The sequence below is a fragment of the Musca autumnalis genome, unplaced genomic scaffold (assembly GCF_047663935.1).
Source record: "Musca autumnalis isolate F117 unplaced genomic scaffold, ASM4766393v1 scaffold_2, whole genome shotgun sequence".
NCBI lineage: Eukaryota > Metazoa > Arthropoda > Insecta > Diptera > Muscidae > Musca > Musca autumnalis.
The window spans coordinates 13,850,508-13,871,894 of NW_027411755.1; the positions used below are offsets into that span (position 1 = coordinate 13,850,508).

Genomic DNA, 21,387 nt, shown 5'->3' on the forward strand with positions numbered 1-21,387 from the left:
CCGCGTATATAGTACGGCCGGCATCTAAATATTTTTCCACAAGATCCAGCACTACGTTGTGCCCTTGGTTTAAATTAAAATACTAAGAACAAAAAATTCTAAGAACTGGTTTATTGCTAGTAATATAAAATCAGAATATTGTGCCATTGTCCAGATCCCAAGAACCATAGAAGACTTGGGGACTTCTATAAGAAGGCCTTGAGGCTTGCCATAAAAGACTTTGAGGTATCCTCATAAAATACCTTTAGGTCTTAGACGGACATTTCAGAGAATAACTTGTCTTCTTATGGACGGCTTTGAAGTTTTCTAAAGTAGACTTTAAGGTCTTCTCAAAGAAGACTTTAAGATCTTCTCAAAGAAGACTTTAAGGTATTCTCATAGAAGGACTATAAGATCTTCTTATAGAAGGGCTCTCATAAAAATTTTGAGGACTTCTGATATAAGACCTTGGAGTCCTCTCGTAGAAAAACTTAAAGTCTTCTTATGAAAGACTTTAAGGTAGAAGACCTTAAGGCCTTCTCATTGAATACCTTTTAGTCTCCTAGTAAAAGAATTTTCTGTGTTCTCTTCTCATAGAAGACCTTGCAGAATTTCATAAAAGGCCATCCGGTCTATCATAAAAGACCCTCCATAAGAAGACTTGTAAGTTTTCAATGAGAAGATCTCAAAAGTTACTTTGAGAAGACCTTAAGGCTTTCGATGAGAAGAACTCAATACCTTCCACAACAGGACATTCTGCTGAAATCTTATTTTGGATTTCCTGCAAACTTAGTAGAATGGAAACTAGTTATATCTTACATAAATAATAGTTACACATTGTGATGATCATACCACGAAATTTATCCTAGATCTGTTTCTCCAATTGGTCTACTACCTGAAGATATGCCATAAGAATATCTCAAGGTGTTCTATAAGAAATCTTTTTTGAGAAGACTTTAATGTCTTCTTTAAGAAGTCAATGTCTTCTATAAGAAGTCTTCTTTGAGAAGACTCCAATTTCAACTTTACGAAGACTTTTAAATAATACCTTTCTTGTTGGAGGCGAGTTCAAGGAATTCTTTTTAAAACCCGCAAGTTCTTCTTTGAGAAGACATCACGGTCTTCCTTGAGAAGACCTCAAAACCTTCTGTGAAAAGACTATGAGAAGACCTCAAATTCTTCCAATGGAAGACTGCAAGGCCTCTATGAGAAGACTTCAAGCCTTCTATGAGCAGACCTCACGACCTTTCATAAGAAAACACACAGAACTTCAATGAGAACACCTCCAGACCCCATAGAATGTCTTAAGGCTTATCATAAAAGACGTTGAGTCCCCAGAAAATACCTTGAGGTCTTATCATACAAGGCCCTAAGGTCTTCTGAGACAATAACTGTAGGTCTGTCATAGCAGATTTTGAAGCTTACTCAAAAAAGGCGATAAGGTCTTCTTAAAGAATTCGTTGAGGTTTTCTCAAATAAGACGTTAGGTCTTCTCACAGAAGGCTTTGAAGTCTCCTCATTGAAGAACTTGAGGTCTTCTCATGAATGATTTGGGGTATTTTCATAGAAGACCTTCAACGCTTCTTATAGAAGATATTTAAGTCTCTTCATAAAAGACTTTCAGGTCTTCTCATAGAAGAGAAGATGTCTCATAGAAACTCTCTATGAGAAGACCTCAACGTTTTCCAAGAGAAGACCACAAGACCTTCTATGAGAAGAATTCAAGGCCTTCTATGAATAAACCCCAAGACATTCTAATTTCATTAAACTTCTAAATTATTTGTGTTCACTTCATTTCACAACTAAACTTCTAAGCACCATTAAACTTTTTTGCTTCTTCTCAGTACAAACTTCTTCTGTGTGCTTTCTCTTGTTACACCTCGGCGACTGTGTAAGTAAGTTTCGTCGGCGTCAAGTTGTTTGTTGTAATGTTTTGTCGGCGTTTATGTAATTCGTCTGCGTTTACATTAAAGGAATTCGTGAAATTAGTAATGCAGGCAATAAGAGTAGTTACGTAACCTGATCCTACATAACTCTAAAGCCACACGCTGAAACTTTCATACGAAACTTTCCCATTATTTTGGCGTTCTTAGGTCGAGTTTCCCAATACAGTAATTTCATTATAACACTTTAGTATGGAACTCGATCTATAAACGCCAAAATAATGGGAAAGTTTCGTATGAAAGTTTCTGCGTGCAGCTTTAGAGTAAGTAAACCTTAAGAATGTCAGATCTTCTATGAGAAAACCTCCTCAAGACCTTATATTTAGAGACGTTTAAGCCTTCTTGTGTATACCTCAAGACCACCTATAACAAAGACTCAGTCATTCGAGGGAAATACCTCTACAAGAAAGCCTAAAGACCATCTACCTATTGGTCTCAATGAGAAGTCATATTGGCGTTCATCCTCCTTTCAACAAAAAAAAACTTGTCTTTCATTATAAAAGTAATTCCTCATGTTAAAAGTAATTTAATTAATAATAACCACCCTTTGTCTTTTCCCAATGTTTGGGTCTTCTAATAGGCGTTACGGAACGAAATGTTCCGCTTGTGATATGGGTATACCACCAACGCAAGTTGTACGGCGAGCTCAAGATAATGTCTACCACCTGCAGTGTTTCCTATGTACGATCTGTTCACGTACCCTTAATACCGGCGATGAATTCTACCTCATGGAAGATCGTAAGCTAGTGTGTAAGCGGGATTATGAAGAGGCTAAGGCGAAAGGTAAGTTCAAGGAGATTTCTCAAGGAAATTTGTAGATATTAAATTGTATATTTTTTTATTTATTCCTCAGGTTTATATTTGGATGGTTCCTTAGATGGTGACCAACCGAATAAACGACCTCGCACCACAATAACCGCTAAACAATTGGAAACATTAAAAACCGCCTATAATAATAGTCCGAAACCTGCACGACACGTTCGGGAACAGTTGTCACAGGATACGGGTTTAGATATGAGAGTAGTACAAGTCTGGTTTCAAAATCGGTAAGTGGATTTTTTGTTATTTTTTAGAGGAAGGGCAATGTTGCCATAAATCTACTAGGGTTAGGTAATGGAAAGCAATAACCGATTTTTCGACTTTTCGATTTTGGTCTAGAACTAAAAATGCGAATTTTCGGTCTGGCGATTATTTCATTTGTCATAAAACTCGACTTTTGACTTTTTCATAACCGCAGAAAATCAATTATGATCGATTATTCGTCGATTTTCGATTTTCTTTTGGAAATGTAAAACCGCCAAGTCAGCAATCGATCACAAGATAATCGATTATACGATTTTCCCTCCATCCAAAAGTCGACCAAGATTTTTGCATTTTTAACTGCAAAAAGTCGACTAATCGTTTAATCGATAGTCGATTTACCTATCCCTAAGATCTACCTATTATGCGTTAAGTTCTCATGATGGTTCACTTCTATACATATTTCGTTGCAAATAAGTTATATTAAGTGCCTGATAACATTGTCTTTTGTCACACAAAGATAGACACTTAGTTATTGAAGCATTCGCTAATCTTATCAAGTGCAGACGCTAAAGCACAGTCGGAGAGAAAAAAAAACAAATATCAAAGGATTGAGTATGTGCCGTTGAACGTGTAATGTGGAAGTTAAAATCGATTTCAACTTCAAGTCATCGCAGAATTTTTTGTTATATCTTACAAATTGTAATGATCACATCACAATATTCAGCCTAGATCTTATTCTCAGTCTAGCTGTTGTTGAAATGTTATTTTGGATTTCTTGGTTGATTCACTCTCTGTATTGCGGATGATGCTCTGCTATCAGTTTCAACTAATTAAGGAAGCACTGAGGTTGATGTACTGAGTTCAAGTTGCTGAAGAGGAATGAACGAATTTATGATTTTCGTTCTGTTTAGCTTCTAATTGTGAGAAGCGATATAGTCATCTACTATTGCATGTTAAATTATAGTTGCTTACATTAGTAGTATTAAATATATTTTACAGAGGTGTATTTTATCAGTTAAATGTTTAAAATCACAATGACAAATGTACAAAATCTTAAAAGTATTACTATTGAAATATAGAGGGCGTTGAAACTGTAATTATTAAAATGTTGATTGCTTCTTATGGCCGCGGCACATACGGCACGTGGAGCGTCGCGTTACAACAACCACATGAAAAATGCATAACCAAACTTGGCATCACTTACACATTTTTCATGTGTTTGTTGTTTTCAACGCGCACCGCGTCGCATAACGGAGCGTATATAGTTACTAGTTATATCTTACAAAAATTTCCATTGTCCTTTTTATTAGTTACATATATCTAAATACAGATTGAAAACAAATATATTTAACAAAGGTTCATGTTGAACATAGTGCGATTACGAATTCTCTCCATCTTCTTCTGTCATTAGCGATATTCTTGACTTGGTTCCATGTCTTGTTGTGGGCTTCGTATTCATGTTTGACCGTTCTTATCCAAGTGGTTCGTGGCCTTCCTGGTCTACGCTGGCCTTGAGGATTCCAGTGTAATGCTGATTTTGTCACATCATCGTCAGGCCTTCCGAGAACATGACCGATCCGGGTCCATTTGCGCTTCTTTATTTCTTTCTCAACTAGTACATTGTTGGTGCGTTCTAACAGTTCGAATGTTGTTATTGTGTTGGGCCAATATATGCGTAGTATTTTTTAAGACATCGGTTTATGAACGTTTGGAGCTTCTTTATATTGGATTGTGTGTAGCCCCACGTGGTGGAGCCATAAAGCAGTACCTTCACACTGCTGTCGAAAATTTTGAGTTTAGTTTTACGGCTTATGTTATTGGATTGCCATATTTTATGGAGCGCTTGAAAGGCTACTCGGGCTTTGTTGATGCGAGCCAATATATCTTCTTCAGATCAGCCGTTCGCTGATATTATGCTTCCGAGATAGCTGAAGGTTTCGACATTTTCTATAGCAGTTCCATTTACGGTCAGAGGAGTCGTTACATTTGTGCTAATCCTCATCATTTTTGCCTTCTTGATGTTTACCTTGAGACCTATGCTTGCTGCGTTTATTACCAGTTTGTTTAGTATTTTCTGAATGTCCACAAAACGGTGGCCCATGAGGCAAATATCGTCAGCGTCATTAAGACGATCGTTCCATCTAATGCCATAAGGAGCTTCTATATTTGTTGTTTGCATCACATAATCGAGCATTATAAGGAATAAAGTTGGTGATAGTATGCATCCTTGTTTAACACCGGCAGTAGGAGAAAAAGGTGGACTTTCTTCACCATAAAAACGTACGCAGCTGCTAGAGTTTCTGTAGAGCTCCCGAATGAGTTCAACTATTTTGTTGGTAAAACCATTGAGAGCCAGAATGTTCCATAGCGCGTGACACAGTGTCAAAGGCTCTTTCAAAGTCAACAAAAACTAAATATAATGGCGAGTTGTATTCTCTGGACAGCTCAATTATAATGCGCACAGTGTTTATGTGGTCAGCACAAGATCTACCAGGGCGAAAACCAGCTTGTTCGCATCGTAGCATATTTTCCACAGCTGGGCGTATCCTATGCAGGATCAATGTTGCCATGAGTTTGGCAATGGAGTTTATTAGAGTGATACCTCTCCAGGTTTTGCACTCTTTTAAATCGCATTCTTTGGAATTGTTATTATGACCCCCTTTTTCCAATCGTCTGCTATTTGTCCGGTTACCCAAACGTTTCGAATGATAGGAGTTAGTATATCCGCCAGAGTTGGTGCACCATATTTTATTAGTTCAGCCGGTTCGTCGGGGCCTCTGGATCTGCCGTTTCTCAAAGCTTCAAGTGCTGTTTTAATCTCCCCGCAAGTTGGTGGATGAGTTGTGGGATATCACGTCTTGGGTTCCGTCTCGACAGCATGGAGATCATTTGATATTCGTTTTGGTGGTGTGCTGGTTGATTTTCCATAACGAATTCACGCCAACGATTTAGCTGTTCGGTTGGTGTGGTGAGTTCAATCCCGTTTTTATCCTTAATAGAGCATCCACTGGTCTCAGTCCGGATTCATATGCTCTTGATAGATCTAGATTGAGGGGGATACTGGTATTTTTGGCAATTTTGTTATACTCCTGGAGAAGAGCAAGTTCTATTCTTAAGTTTGTAGGTTGAATGTTCGATAACATTGGAAGCCATTCTGTCGGTGTTAATTTTAGTGTCCCTGTTTTTAGTTTCATGGTGGAGTTTAGCTGGGTGTCAATTCCTTTTACCAGAGACAAGCCAGATATTCGAAGGCAGTTTGTCGATACACCAAAGTAGTGTGATTCTCTAACACATTTTTGGAGTTACCGACAATAATGGATAAAATTAAAATTCTTATTTTAATCGCACTACAGTTCTTTCCTGAGTTTCTGGATGATGTTGTTCCTAGATTTGATTTTTTTTGGCCTGTTTTATCTAGGTGTCGTTTCAACGAAAGGGTTCTGTCAAGCGTTATACCCACGTATTTTGGATTGAATTCGTGGGTGAAAACAGACCCATTGAGGCGAACTATTAGTTGTTTGCGTTATGTGGAAGCAACACACTTCGGTTTTCTATAGACTGTATTTTAGTCTCCATCTACGGCATTATTGATAGATCACTCTCAAAAACGTTTTCCAAAATATGAAACTTTGAGTTTTGAAATGCAAACGGCATATCGTCCGCATAGATGAACTTGCGGCAAGCCGTATCAGGAAGATCTCGGATGTACAGATTGAAGAGTGTATGAGCTCGAACTGAGCCCTGTGGCAAGCCGTTGTTGAGTTTTCTCATTCTGCTATTGTTTAGATGAACAGTAAAGATGTGGTCGCTGCAAATTCTACTGCACGGAGTGATCTTATTTAATTTAAGCGGGAGTCCTTTTTCCACCCGAAAGATCGAAGATTGGCACCGCTGATGTTTGCATCTGGTCGATATCATTTTCTATGAAATTTGTGAGAGCCAGTACTTGGCCGGTGCCATTACTACCTTTTCTAAATCCAGCTTGTTCCATTGGGAAGATCAATAGGGTCATACCTGCAGCTGAAATGTTATTTTGGATATTCCTGCAAAAATTAGTAGAATGAAAATTGGTTAAATCTTACAAAAATAATAGTTACAAATTGTGATGATCATACCACAAAATTTATCCTAGATCTGGTTCTCAGACTTTGTCTTTCGGTGTCCTATATGGAGACCAAATGACCTCCTAAACGAAGACCAATTTGTCTCTACATAAAGATCAGTTGTTCTCCTATAAGAAGTATTTTTCGACATTGTTTAGCTGCTGGCGAAATGTTATTTTAGATTTTCCTGCAAAAATAGTAGAATGAGTATTAGTTATATCTTACAAAAATAATAGTTACAAATTGTGATGATCATACCAAATTTATCCTAGATCTGGTTCTCAGGCTTTGTATTTCGGTGCCCTATATGAAGACCAAATGTCCTCCTAAATGAAGACCAATTTGTCTCTACGTAAAGATCAGTTGTTCTCCTATAAGAAGTATTTTCCGGCATAACTTAGCTGCTTCTGAAATGTTATTTTGGATTTTCCTGCAAAATTTAGTAGAATGAAAATTAGTTATTTCTTACAAAAATTGTTTATTTATTTTTATTACACTTATTCACGATCGATTTTAATTACTAAGCACACTGCTTCTCTATTAAGCACACAGCTTTCCCTTACTTCTTTAACCGACTGCTCAGTTTGACGTCTCAAACAGAACTAACTCGCTGTTGCTGAATCCACTTGTATTTATGCCAATCGCATCTGGTTCCCGATATTTCTAGACGGTCTAGATCAGCGTGAGGCATTGTGAGTTTCGTGAGCGTAAATTTACTCTCGCCCACGACTTGTGTAGACTCTAACTGGTGGTGAGCGAGAGTAAATTTACGCTCACGAAACTCACAATGCCTCACGCATTGTATTTAACCCAATCGCCTCTGGTTCCCAAAACAAATGGAAACATAAGTAAATCGATAACATGCAAAGTAAGACCTAGAATGATGGAGAGAATTCTATTCAATAGTTGTTGTTGTAACTCGATTTAACCAAAGTAACTGCTCAACTGAAATCTACGTTACAATTCAAATATTCATATTAACGGAAATTCAACTAAATTAACTTAAACCTATTAGTTACATTTGTAACAATAAGTCTGTCTGATTACTTTCCCAGCAAGAATTGTCCAGCAAGAACTTTCTCAGAAGAACACTTATTCACAATCGACTTTAATTACTAAGCACACAGTTTCCCTATTAAGCACACAGCTTTCCCTTAATTCTTTAACCGACTGCTCAGTTTGACGTCTCAAACAGAACTAACTCGCTGTTGCTGAATCCACTTGTATTTATGGCAATCGCCTCTGGTTCCCGATATTTCTAGAGGGTCTAGACCAGCGTGAGGAGTTGTGAGTTTCGTGAGCGTAAATTTACTCACGCTCACAACTTGTGTAGACTCTAACTGGTGGTGCGCGAGAGTAAATTTACACTCACGGAACTCACAACGCCTCACGCATTGTATTTATCCCAATCACCTCTGGTTCCCAAAACATATGGAAACATAAGTAAATCGATAACATGCAAAGTAAGAACTAGAATGATGGAGAGAATTCTATACAATAGTTGTTGTTGTAACTCGATTTAACCAAAGTAACTGCTCAATTGAAATCTACGTTACAATTCAAATATTCAAATTAACGGAAATTCAACTAAATTAACCTTAACCTATCAGTTACATTCGTAACAATATTTTTCATACAAAGCCATTTTAATGCATTTTTAGCCCTTGTACATCCCATTCCGTTTCGTTCCTACTCTTGCCTTTCTACAAATATCTTATAATATTAAATATTTTGTTTTCTTTTGACCTTGCAGAAGAGCGAAAGAAAAACGTCTGAAAAAGGATGCTGGTCGTACGCGTTGGAGTCAATATTTCCGCTCAATGAAGGGTAACTGTTCACCACGAACGGAAAAATTCCTAGACAAAGATGATCTAAAAGTCGATTATGATAGTTTCAGTCATCATGGTGAGTCTAACAGCAGAACGAACATCCAAACCCTTAAGGAACTCTAACTAATCAAACATTTTTCTCTTTGCAGACCTCAGTAATGACAGCTATAGTACCGTCAATTTGGGTTTGGATGAAGGAGCTTCACCGCATTCGTTGCGCGGTTCATATATGCACGGTAGTTCAAGTCCTTCACAATATCCCACTAGTCGTTCACCACCACCGGTGGGGCAAAATCATTCCTTCGGTTCATATCCAGACAATATTGTCTATACGAATATAGGTAAGGTAAAAAATGCATTCGAAAAAAGATGAGCCGCTCTACCAACGGCGAAACAAGCATGTCACATAGTGGTGGTTGTGTGGGTTGGAATCATCGGCTTTCCTTTTTCACTTGCATAAATAAACCGTCCTTCAGCTCAATTTCGACGAGAAATTAATTAAAAAGGATATAATTAAAATTTTGGAAATTTTATATGAGAATTTTTTTCTTTTTTCAGATCACAATTCCGCATCGAATCTACATGGCTCTAAATCCCAATCCCGCTTACATGCCGGCAGTGCAGTGTCGGACCTCAGCAACGACTCTAGTCCTGAGCAGGGTTTCCCCGATTTCCCACCCAGTCCCGATTCATGGCTGGGTGACACCACTACGGGGAACACGGCAACAACAAATTCCCAACCCAATTCGGCCACACCTGGTGGTGTACATTACTGATACTCAAATATACTCTTTAGATATTTTCAAATGCAATCGCGTAATTTATTATTGGCCTCTCATCAGCAAAAGAGTCATTCTGCTGCTCCTCCAGTTCGGGATGGGTTAAATTCCCTTTCTATGGTGGTGGAAGAAGAGAAACCAGTGGCGGAGGCAGCATTATCAGGTTCGGTGGCAGCTGCACCTCTGCTAATTGCTGAGCAAAAATCATAACATTTTGAAGATACTAAAGACGAGAAGTGATTGCCGAATAGTGTGGATACGAAAAAGTTTGCCGTATATATTTTCTATATATTTAGATTTTATTTGTCTCCCTCTTTCCTCTCTCTATCTGTTTGCTATTTTCTCTCTAAGATGAAATTGTTAATTGTTTAAGAAGTTCAACCAAAACGTCACTACTTCGAGTTTGCTCAAAATTATTGTTAAAAACTATGGAAACTGGGAACCTTTTAAGGAAAATGGGTATCGTATATCAGGAACTCTTATCGGACCTCTTCATAACGAAACGTTTTTGATATAAAGAAGTTGTTTTTAAAACAGCTAATGGGAGGACTAATACGTCTTCTAATAAGAGACGGAATAAGGTTTTATAAGAGGACTATATCGGGTATGTTCTGAGACACCTCTCACTTCACGCCTCAAGCATTTTGTTCACACAATTTACGCTTATTTTTCGAGTATTTTATGGATGGACCAGCGTGTGATATTCTTTTTAAATACCCTAATGAATCTTAGTCCCAAGAAAGAATCAAAAAATAGGAGTAAAAATAGGGGTGGCTAAAATGCTTGAGGCGTGAAGTGAGAGGTGAAGTGTGTCTCAGAACATACCCGTATGTCTTCTAATGTCTCCTTTCAGTCTTCATTCCGTGGTTTTTAGTTTGCAAAGACCAATAAGACTTACTTGAAGAAGACTAACTGGTTTTAATAGGAGATCGACTTAACTTCTTAGTGGATGGAAAAATAAAGGTCATAATCCTTTCCCTAAAAGGTAAAAGTTTCACCAACGGTCGTCTAAAGACGACCAAAAATTAATTTTAATTTTTTTGTGTTACACATTTTTTAGTTATTTCTCTATATTGTTTTTTTGTTAATTAAATCTTCCCCCCTTTTGAATAACAAATGTTTATCCCCCTCAAATATCAACACCGTTTTCCTGATAATTTCCTCAACACTTTCCTTAACATGTAAATAGTTTGTGTATAGTATATATTGTATATTTTTGTATTTAATTATTAATAAAAAAACAACAACCAAAAAAAGAGACAAAAATACAACTTTAATTATTTTAAGTTATAGAAAAAATTCTAATTATATATAGAGTTATTTATTATTATTATATATGTAAATGTATAACAGACAACAATAAAAACATACCAAAAATTACAATTAAAAAAAAAACAAAAATAAAAAAAGAAAAACTAATAAATCACAACTAAACATATAATCCGCTTTATACGACTAGAAAACCAAAACATAAAATTGAAAAAAAAAAAACATTTTTGGAAATTTTCAAATAATTAAAAAAAGAAATATTCAAAAAAAAAAAAACAAAAAATCAAGAAACGAATTACACAGTGATGTCATGTTTATATAACTTGTAAGTACGTAATACAAAAAATTAAGAAAAAATAATTAAAATACCAAAAAACTAAAAATTATAAACTATTTAAACATCAAAAGAAAAGAAACACAATAAAAATAAAATGGAAAAAATTGTTAAAAAAAAATATTTTTTGTTTATTGGTTTATAAATATGATGGTCTGAAAAATCCCTTGGATACCTTACAGCCTTTTACGAAGTGCAAATTTTCGGCCAAATCGAATATTCAATTCGTATGTTATGCTCATCACCCATAAGAAAAAAGCAGCCAACTGTGAAAAAACGAAAGAAAAGAAAAACAAACCCCTCTAAAGTTGACGACCCCCGCAAACGTTTTAAGGACCATGATCTGCGAATCTGCACCTGGAATGTTCGCACTCTTTGTAGAGAAGGTGCAGTTTATGCGCTGGCAGATGTACTTGAAAAGTACAAGGCCGACATTACTGCCATACAGGAAATACGATGGACTGGGAAAGATGCCACAACAACACCTAAAGGTGACGCACTGTATTATAGCTGCCATGACACAAAACATCTGGTCTCCAGCTTCACCCCAGTGAATGAAAGACTTCCTACAATTCGATTAAAAGCAAAATTCTTCAACATCAGCTTTATCTGCGCTCATGCTCCAACCGAAGACAAGGACGAACAGACCAAAGATATATTCTACGAGCGCTTAGAAGAAACATATGACCGTTGTCCTGCCCATGACATTAAAATTGTTCTAGGCGACTTTAATGCCAAAATTGGAAAGGAGAATACCTTTGGACAAACAGTCGGGAAATTCAGTCTACATATTGAAACATCAGACAATGGAATGAGGCTGATAGACTTCGCAGCGGCAAAAAACATGGTAGTTAGCAGTACCAGATTTAAGCATCTCGATATTCATAAGGGCACTTGGCTGTCTCCAGACCAAAGAACAATAAATCAAATTGATCACGTTGTGATAGATAGAAGACATTCCTCGAGCGTGTTGGATGTACGATCGTTCCGAGGAGCAAACATAGATTCGGACCATTACCTCGTTGCAGCAAAGGTACGTACCCGTCTTAACGTTGCAAATAAAGCACGGACAGACACAACACGAAAGTTGGACATCGCTAAGCTGCAAACACAACAGATAGCCACAGCATATTCCACTCAACTAACCCAATTGCTTAATGAAAGCGCTTCTCGTCCCGATAACATATCAGCACAATGGCAAAATATTGCCCACTCCATGCAAACTGCCGCAAAATCAGTACTTGGATACCAGAGACCTCCACCAAAGAAACCATGGAAGAATGCGGCATATAGGGCTACTTTACAATCAGTAGCAACGCGTAGCGCACGAGAGAGGTATCGGGAGAAAAGGAGAGAGGAGAAACGTCTTTTCCGCAGGAAAAAGAGATAGATGGAAAAGATGGAGTGTGAACAAATAGAGATGTACAGGAGACAGAACGAAGTCCGAAAATTCTACCAAAGAGTGAAGCATCAAACTGATGGCTTTGGTACAAGCATATCCTCCTGTACAGACCAACAAGGTAATTTGGTAACTGATACGGATAGTGTGCTCAGGATATGGAAAGAACATTTTTCCAAACTGTTGGTATCCGATAGCAGTGAAGACGGCGAAGATACCACAGATCCACTCCCAGAAGATGGTATTGAATGTATACCGCCCAGCCAAGATGAGGTAAGGACAGTAATAAACCGGCTAAAGAATAATAAGTCGGCAGGAGCAGATGGCCTACCAGCCGAGCTGTTCAAAACCGGCGGCGACACGCTGATAAGGTGTATGCATCAGCTAGTTAGCACCATCTGGCAGGAAGAACGCGTACCCGACGTTTGGAACGTGAGCATCCTATGTCCAGTCCACAAGAAGGGTGATAAGACTGTGTGCTCCAATTACAGGGACATAAGTCTGCTCCCTATTGCATATAAGATAGTATCTGGCATATTGTGTGAGAGACTAAAGCCTATGGTCAATGAAATTATTGGACCCTATCAGTGCGGTTTTAGACCTGGCAAATCCACCATTGACCAGATATTTACCTTGAGACAAATCCTGGAAAAGACCCAAGAAATGCAGATCGACACCTTCCATCTTTTCGTCGATTATAAAGCAGCATTTGACAGCCCTATACGTTCAAAGGTGTTCCAAGCCATGTCTGATTTTGGTATTCCTGCAAAGCTCATTCGGCTTTGTAGAATGACACTAACTGAGACGAGATCCTCAGTTAAAATAGGAAAGAACCTCTCCGAAGAGTTTATTACCAAAAGAGGTTTCAGACAAGGAGACGGCCTGTCGTGTGATCTATTTAACATCCTGCTGGAAAAGGTCATACGAGACGCGAAGGTCAAAAGAAATGGAAGGATATACACAAACAGCCATATGTTACTGGCTTATGCCGACGACATTGACATCATGGGTAACTGACACCTTTGCAAAAGTCGAAAGAGAATCTGCTAAAGTTGGTCTGGCAGTAAACGGCGAAAAAACCAAGTTGATGGTATCGACGCGTAATATTTCCACAAACCCCGCACCATTTGTGAATGTTGGTACCTACAATTTTGAGGCAGTAAAGGACTTCGTCTACCTCGGCACCGCCATAAACACAACAAATAACATCAGTTGTGAAATACGAAGAAGAATAGTGTTGGCTAACAGATGCTACTTTGGGCTGAGTAAGCAGTTTAGGAATAAAACCACCTCTCGTCAAACAAAAGTAACACTTTACAAAACACTGATACTACCCGTGCAAATGTATGGTTCCGAAGCATGGGTACTTGCTCAAGCAGATAAGGCAGCTTCAACGATTTCAATCACAACTTCCCACAAATTTCAAATTTTCTCCAGGTTCCACACATATTCACCACACTTGTAATTTTTGGATTTCAATCCGTCAACCCTATTCCAGTAGTAAAATTCTCTTATTATCGTGCTCACTTTGAAAGCATACTTTTAGGATGTAATACATTAATCAAGCGTGTTGATGGTCATCAAGTGATGATCTCGTATCAGATTTGCGTAAATACCAAACTCAGATATGACCTGAAATAAACATAGGTAGGCGTCGATTTTCTTCTCTTGAACCATAAGGTGAACATGTGGCAAGTGGTGACCCTCGGCTTTAGTCGTTCGCATAATACACTGGATATTAGTTTAAAACTGATGTGAAGAGATTTATGCCTCTATAATTGCAACATGTACGGGACATAGGATGCTCAAGTTCAAACCGTCGGAGATGCTTTCTTCCTGCCATATGGTTCTAACAAGATGATGCATACACCTATCGACTCGTCACCCACGGTCTTGAACAGCACGGCTGGTAGCCCGCCAGCTCCTGATGCATTATTATTTTTAGTCGACTTATTGCTCTAATAACCCCACTATGGCTTGGCGCTCTACATTCGATTCCGTCATCTGGAATTGGTGTTGTAACCTCGTAATCATCGCTGCTGTTTGATACCTATAACTTACAAAACTTTTCATTCCGTATATTGAGTACGCCTTCTGTATTTGTTACCAGGTTCCCATTCTTCTCGTCTCTACAGGAGAATGTGCTTGTAGAGAAACCATCAAGCAGTCTGGTATTTCACTCTTTAGTAGAATTTTATGGCTTCATTTTGAGTCCCGTGCAATTCGATCGTACCATGTGTTCTTTGGTGGAGGGTTTACGTATGCAAGATCTGTTCTCGCGTCTGTTTGCATGAAATGGGCAATCCTTTCCCACTGTGCTGGTATGTTATCGGGAAAAGGAGTGCTTTTTAGGGTTATGTATTTTTTACTTTTTCTCAAAATGATGTTGGGAGAATGAATGAACTAAGTATTAAATATAAAAACAAATAATTAAATTAATTAAATAATTAAAAATAAGTTACAGTATTTTATTTATGAATGCACTAAAAACTAGAAAATAATTTTTCTTCGCGATGTCTTTTTTTGAGAGATCCCATCATCGCTCTTAAGTTTTTTTTAATTTGTATCTACTTACAGTGACTCCAAAAATGTGTCAAAATTCCCCATAAATAAAAACTTTCAAATGATTTTGGGCTTGCGGTGTCTATAGAATCACCTTAAAATTAAGATTTTATCTAATCTTAAATGAAAACTCATAGAAATATCGTGCAGGGATATGAGGTTACAAAAACTCATAAACCGAACCTTTCTTACTTAGCTGGCCTACTACGGAACTTTTATCCCTTAAGCCGAACTGAGAAAAAATCTCCAATTCTCTCTGTTTGTTGCTTCACTTTCTGGAATACCGCAATCTTTCCATATCTTTCCACTTGTTCGCTCCAACGAAGCCTTGGCCTGCCAGTTCTGTGTGTACTGCCATGTGGCCCGTATTTAAACGCCTTTTTAGCGGGTTCATCATCGCTCATTCTTATGATATGGCCTAGCCAACCATACATCAGCAGAACTAGACATTAGCACGGGTAGTATCATTGTTTTGTAAAGCGTTAGGTTTGTTTGACGAGTTGTGGCTTTGTTTTTAAAGTGCTTACTTAAGCCAAAGTAGCATCTGTTAGCCAATACAATTATTCTTTATACCCTCAGCATTTATGCTAATGAGGGTATATACACTTTCATACGGGCAAAATGTGCCTCATCGAAATAATGGTTTTAGACTCCAAGTATGTTTGGACGAAATGTGTTTCAGACAATTTGGAGTTGATTTAGTCATGTCCGCCCGTTTGTCTGGCTGTAGCGCACTATAACTCTCGAACGGATCAACCGATTCGGTCCAAAATTTGGCTTTCGTAATATTTTGTCCAAACTTAGTTTAAGTTCGAATATGGGCTATATGGGTCCACTCCTTCCGGTACCTCCACCACAAAAGTTCGAAAATGTTCGGAAAATTTGTTCGTACGATAACTCTTGAATGGAGTAAACGATTTGGTCCATACTTTGTAAATCGTGAAATGTCTACCAGACTTAGATGTGGTTCCAATATGAACTTAATCGGTCCACACTTTCTGGTACCTCCCACACTAAATTTCGGATAAGTTCAGTTTAGGACCTGCTCTCGAATCGCTCTGATTTTTGTTTTAGCAACTTGTATTCACCGCCCCCTACACGACGGTAAAAGTTTCATCAGGGGCAAGTCCATACTTCCTGAGAAAATAGCCTGAAAGTTGAAAAAAACCCCTACGACACCGTGTGAGGTGGTTGGAGCGCAAGATAACTCTAGAACGGATCTGCCGATTCGGTCCAAAATTTGGCCTTAGTAATATTTTGTCCAAACATAATTTAAGTTTGAAGATAAGCCATATCGGTCCACTCCTTCAGGTACCTCCCCCACAAAAGTTAAAAAATGTTGGGAAAATTTGTTCATACGGTATAGATCAGGTTCAAATATGGACTATATTTGTCCAATCCATCCGGTACCTCCCACACTAAATTTTGGATAAGTTCACTTTAATACCTGATATGGAATCACTTTGATTTTTGTTGAAGCAACTTGCATTTGCTGCCTTAAATACGATGGTAAACGTTTTTTCAGGGGCAAGTCCATACTTATTGAGCAAACATCCCGAAGGGTGTAAAAACCCCCTATGGCACCATATATAGTGGCTGGAGATCCACTTCCGTAATGGTCAATGAAGATCCATTCCTTTTAATATCTACTCCGCAAAACTTTTGATCTCTAATCCTAATGAACATTTTTGTTGGTTCAAATTCCCAAAATTTTTAAAAACCCCTAAATACATAAGTTTTTTGGGAAAAAATTATTTCAATATATGCAGGCTGAGGGTATATCTCTGTCGGCAAAGCCGACTGATACTTTTTTACTTGTTTTCTCTCAATCATAAAAAAAAACTGCCGTATGTGCTTAGGGAAGTACTCATCTTTCGGAGCACAGGTAGTATCAGTGTTTTGTAGGATCTGATTTTAGTTTCACGAGAGGCTTTGTTTTTAAGCTGGTTAATTAGTACAAAGTAACATTAGCTTGCCAATGTTATTCGTCTCCTTATTTCAGAACTGATACTTTTCGTTCTATTAATGGCGGTGCAGATTTGAATGAAGTCGTTAACTACCTCAAAATTGCAAAAATCCGCAGTGGTTCTGAATTCAATTGACGTATTGCGCGTTGATACAATCAATTTCGTCATATCTCCGTTTTGTGCCAACCCTGCTCTACACGGAGGAAAAAAAGCCTCTCTAACATATGTCCCAAACATATTTTGCAGCAAACATATATTTGCTGGCAATCAGTCCCAAACATAACATATGTTTGGGGACTGCAAACGAATATATGTTTGGGTGCAAACAAATACAAACCCAAAAGCCACAAAAAAACACATGCACCAATGGGCGCTTTCTGAGAGCAAGGGAGCGTAAATTTCAATGTGAAACACATTGAAATGCATGCTCATTTGCTCTCAGTAAGCGCTCTGTGGCTATCTCAAACATATACACGCATTTATTAATTTGGGTGGTTTATTGAATGGTATAGAAAAAAGAGCAAAAGCAACGACAGATACATAGGTACATAAAAAATTCCATAGAAATGCATAACAGACTTTAATAAAAGAAAAACTAAATGAAATCTATATATATAAAAGAGTAGTGAGGTGAGTGACTGACTGACTGCCTGACTGACTGATTGACTGACTGATTCATCAGCGCCCAGACGAAACCGCTGAAGCTAGAAAGTTGAAATTTTGGGTGTAGGTTGCTGTTGGTGTGTAGGGGTGAGATAAGGCTGGGTTTTTGGAAATTCGACCTAGAAGTGTACGAAAAGTACTAAAAGGTACTAAATATGGTACCCTTTGTATTAGGCAAACGGTAAGAGCTAAAATTCTGAAATTTGGAATGAGGGTAACTGATGGAGAGCTAGAAAGATGTACCAACGGGTTTTTGGAAATTCGAACTATAAAGATACGAAAAGTACTAAATGGTACTAAATTTAGTACAATTTGGATTTGTGTGAACGGAAAGAGCTGGAATCTTGAAATTTGAAATTAGGGTAACTTGTAGAGAATAACAAAGAAAGGTTTTTGGAAATTCGAACTATAAGTGCACGAATAGTACTAAATGGTACTAAATTTAGTACAATTTGGATTTGGGTGAACATATAGAGCTGGAATACAGGCATTTGGAATGAGGGTCACTGATGAAGAGTAATAATGAAAGGTTTTTGGAAATTCGAACTGTAAGGGTACGAAAAGTACTAAATGGTACTAAATTTAGTACAATTTTGATTTGGGTGAACGGATTGAGCTGGAATACAGACATTTGGAATGAGGGTCACTGATGAAGAGTAACAATGAAAGGTTTTTGTAAATTCGAACTATAAAGATACGAAAAGTACTAAATGGTACTAAATTTAGTACAATTTGGGTTTGGGTGAACGAATAGAGCTGGAATCCTGAAATTTGGAATGAAGGTCACTGATGGAGAGTAAAAAAGAAAGGTTTTTGGAAATTCGAACCATAAGTACACGCAAAGTATTAAATGGTACTAAATTTAGTACAATTCGGATTTGGGTGAACGGATAGAGCTGGAATCCTGAAATTTGGAATGAAGGTCACTGATGAAGAGTGAAAATGAAAGGTTTTTGGAAATTCGAATTACAAGAGTACGAAAAGTACTAAATGGTACTAAATTTAGTACAATTTTGATTTGGGTGAACGGATTGAGCTGGAATACAGACATTTGGAATGTGGGTCACTGATGAAGAGTAACAATGAAAGGTTTTTGGAAATTCGAACTATAAGGGTACGAAAAGTACTAAATGGTACTAAATTTAGTACAATTTGGACTTTGGTGAACGGATGGAGCTAGAATACTGAAATTTTAAATTAGGGTCACTGGTGGAGAGTAAGAAAGAAAGGTTTTTGGAAATTCGAATTATAAGTGCACGAAAAGTTCTAAATGGTACTAAATTTAGTACAATTTGGATTTGGGTGAACGGATTGAGCTGGAATCCTGAAATTTGTAATGAGGGTCACTGATGGAGAGTAACAAAGAAAGTTTTTTAGAAATTAGAACTAAAAGTGCACGAAAAGTACTAAATGGTACTAAATTTAGTACAATTTGGATTTGGGTGAACGGATAGAGCTGGAATCCTGAAATTTGGAATGAGGATCACTGATGAAGAGTAAAAATGAAAGGTTTTTGGAATTCGAAGTATAAGTGTACGAAAAGTAATAAATGGTAGTAAATTTAGTACAATTTGGGTTTGGGTGAACGGATAGAGCTGGAATCTTGAAATTTGGAATAAAGGTCACTGATAGAGAGTAAAAAAGAAAGTTTTTGGAAATTCGAATTAAAATTATACGAAAAATACTAAATGGTACTAAATATAGTACAATTTGGGTATGGGTTAACGAATAGAGCCGGAATCCTGAAATTTGGAATGGGGGTCACTGATGAAGAGTAAGAAAGATGTATTGGATTTGAAGAGCTGGAATCCTGAAATTTGGAATTAAGATTACTGTTGGTATATAGAATTGAGATATGGAGGTAGCTTTGGAAAATCGTACTAATGTGCACGAAGTAGTACTAAATGGTACGAAATTCGCTATAATTTGTACAGATTATTGTTGGAGTGTAGGATTGAGGTAGTTTTGGAAATTCGTACTTATGGAAAAGTTCTAAATGGAACTACATTGGCTATAATTTGGGTTTAGGTGAACGGATAGAGCTGAGATATGAAAGTACATTTTGGAAAATCGTGTACGAAAAGTGCTAAATGGTACAAAATTTGGTACCTTTTGGTATTTGCTATATGCTATAGAATTTTGTACAATTTGTGATTTTGTAAAGGGTAGAACTGGAATTTTGAAATTCGGTATTAGATTAGCAATTGCTTTACGAGTGGAGGTAGGGAGGAGGTTTGGAAATTCCTACTTATTTATACAAAAACTACTAAATAGTCCTCAAATGGGTTTCAAAAGAACTGGTAAAACTGGAAAACTGAATTGGGGTTAGGATATATGTTGAATATAAGGAAGTAATTTTTGAAACGTTTACCTATGTGTAGGAAAAGTTGGGTAACATGTTGATACCAAAACCATTTTAAATAGTTAAGGTACTAAATTTGGTGTTGGGTGTAGTAACAAAGCTGGGATTATATAATTTAAAAATACGCTATTTGTACAAAAAATACGAAATGGAAAAATATTTGTTATGAAGATCGCTCTAAAGTTTGAGATAAAGTTCTGAGTTTGAAAAATTGTACTGAATATTGCCCCATTGATTTGATGTTAACGCCAAGGAGTTTCTAAATAATGTCCTGAAATTAAGTAGTCAAACGTAAAGTATCTTTTCAAAAAATGTTTTTTGTTCTGACCGCTTTGGTATGTAAATTTGAAAACGTGGTCCAATGCGACAATTTTGTTAACTAGAAGGTATTTACCCCTGATATTAAAAAATCCTAAATTGAAATGCCTTCAAAAAATTGTCCGTTATATACGGTTGACATACCGGTGCACATTAAGTACAATTTTTTGTAAAGAAGTTTTCTAACCTTTCATGCCACAAAATCCGAATTTCGGTTGGAAAATTTGCAGAAGATCTTCAAAATACTCTAAATCTTCAAAATATCTCTTCTAATAAACGTGGATTGAAGTGGAGATTTTTTAAATTAAACTTCTATATCCTCTGAGTATTCAAGGTCCAAATTTAAAGAAAATTGGACAATATACATTTGTTCTTCTTTAAAAATACACTAAGTCGAGAGGTACCGTTATATGGGGATATACGAAAACGTGTCCGAAAATTTAACGGACCTATTCAGGTTCTGGGCGAAACCGCTAAAGCTAGAACCTTGAATTGTGAATGTGCGTGATTGTTGTTGTGAAGGGGTGAGATAAAGTTTAGTGCTTGGAAATTCGTACTGGAAGAGAATACTGTGTTAGTGAAGGGGTAAATCCAGGAGTCAAATCTGAAATTTGCAATATGATACGTAGTTTTGGAAATTCGAAATAAAAAATATGGTAGTTGTGTAGGGATGCGATACGGCAAATTTTTTTTTAATTCTGACTACAATCGAAAAAATATTGGTAATAAAAATAGGTCTCAGTACAACAGAATCTTCAGTATTCACCATTCCCGTATTAAATATTGTTTATATATATTTCGTTTCCTTTCCGCATACGAAGTAGCGGGCATTTGCTAGTAATTTATAAAAACTCCCA

The 21,387-nt window shown here is 37.2% G+C and overlaps 1 protein-coding gene across 2 annotated transcripts in view; it reads left to right on the forward strand.

Moving 5' to 3' along the window:
• Positions 1–11,175, forward strand: part of Lim3 (Lim3 homeobox protein) — a 310,687-nt gene extending 299,512 nt beyond the window's left edge. For both annotated transcript variants that reach the window (XM_073965098.1, XM_073965099.1), the window contains 5 exons: positions 2,503–2,705; positions 2,776–2,968; positions 8,802–8,953; positions 9,027–9,218; positions 9,436–11,175. In XM_073965098.1, the coding sequence (XP_073821199.1) occupies positions 2,503–2,705; positions 2,776–2,968; positions 8,802–8,953; positions 9,027–9,218; positions 9,436–9,653 (958 nt within the window). In that variant the 3' untranslated portion in view covers positions 9,654–11,175. The remainder of the gene's footprint in view (positions 1–2,502; positions 2,706–2,775; positions 2,969–8,801; positions 8,954–9,026; positions 9,219–9,435) is intronic.
• The last annotated feature ends 10,212 nt before the right edge of the window (positions 11,176–21,387 follow it).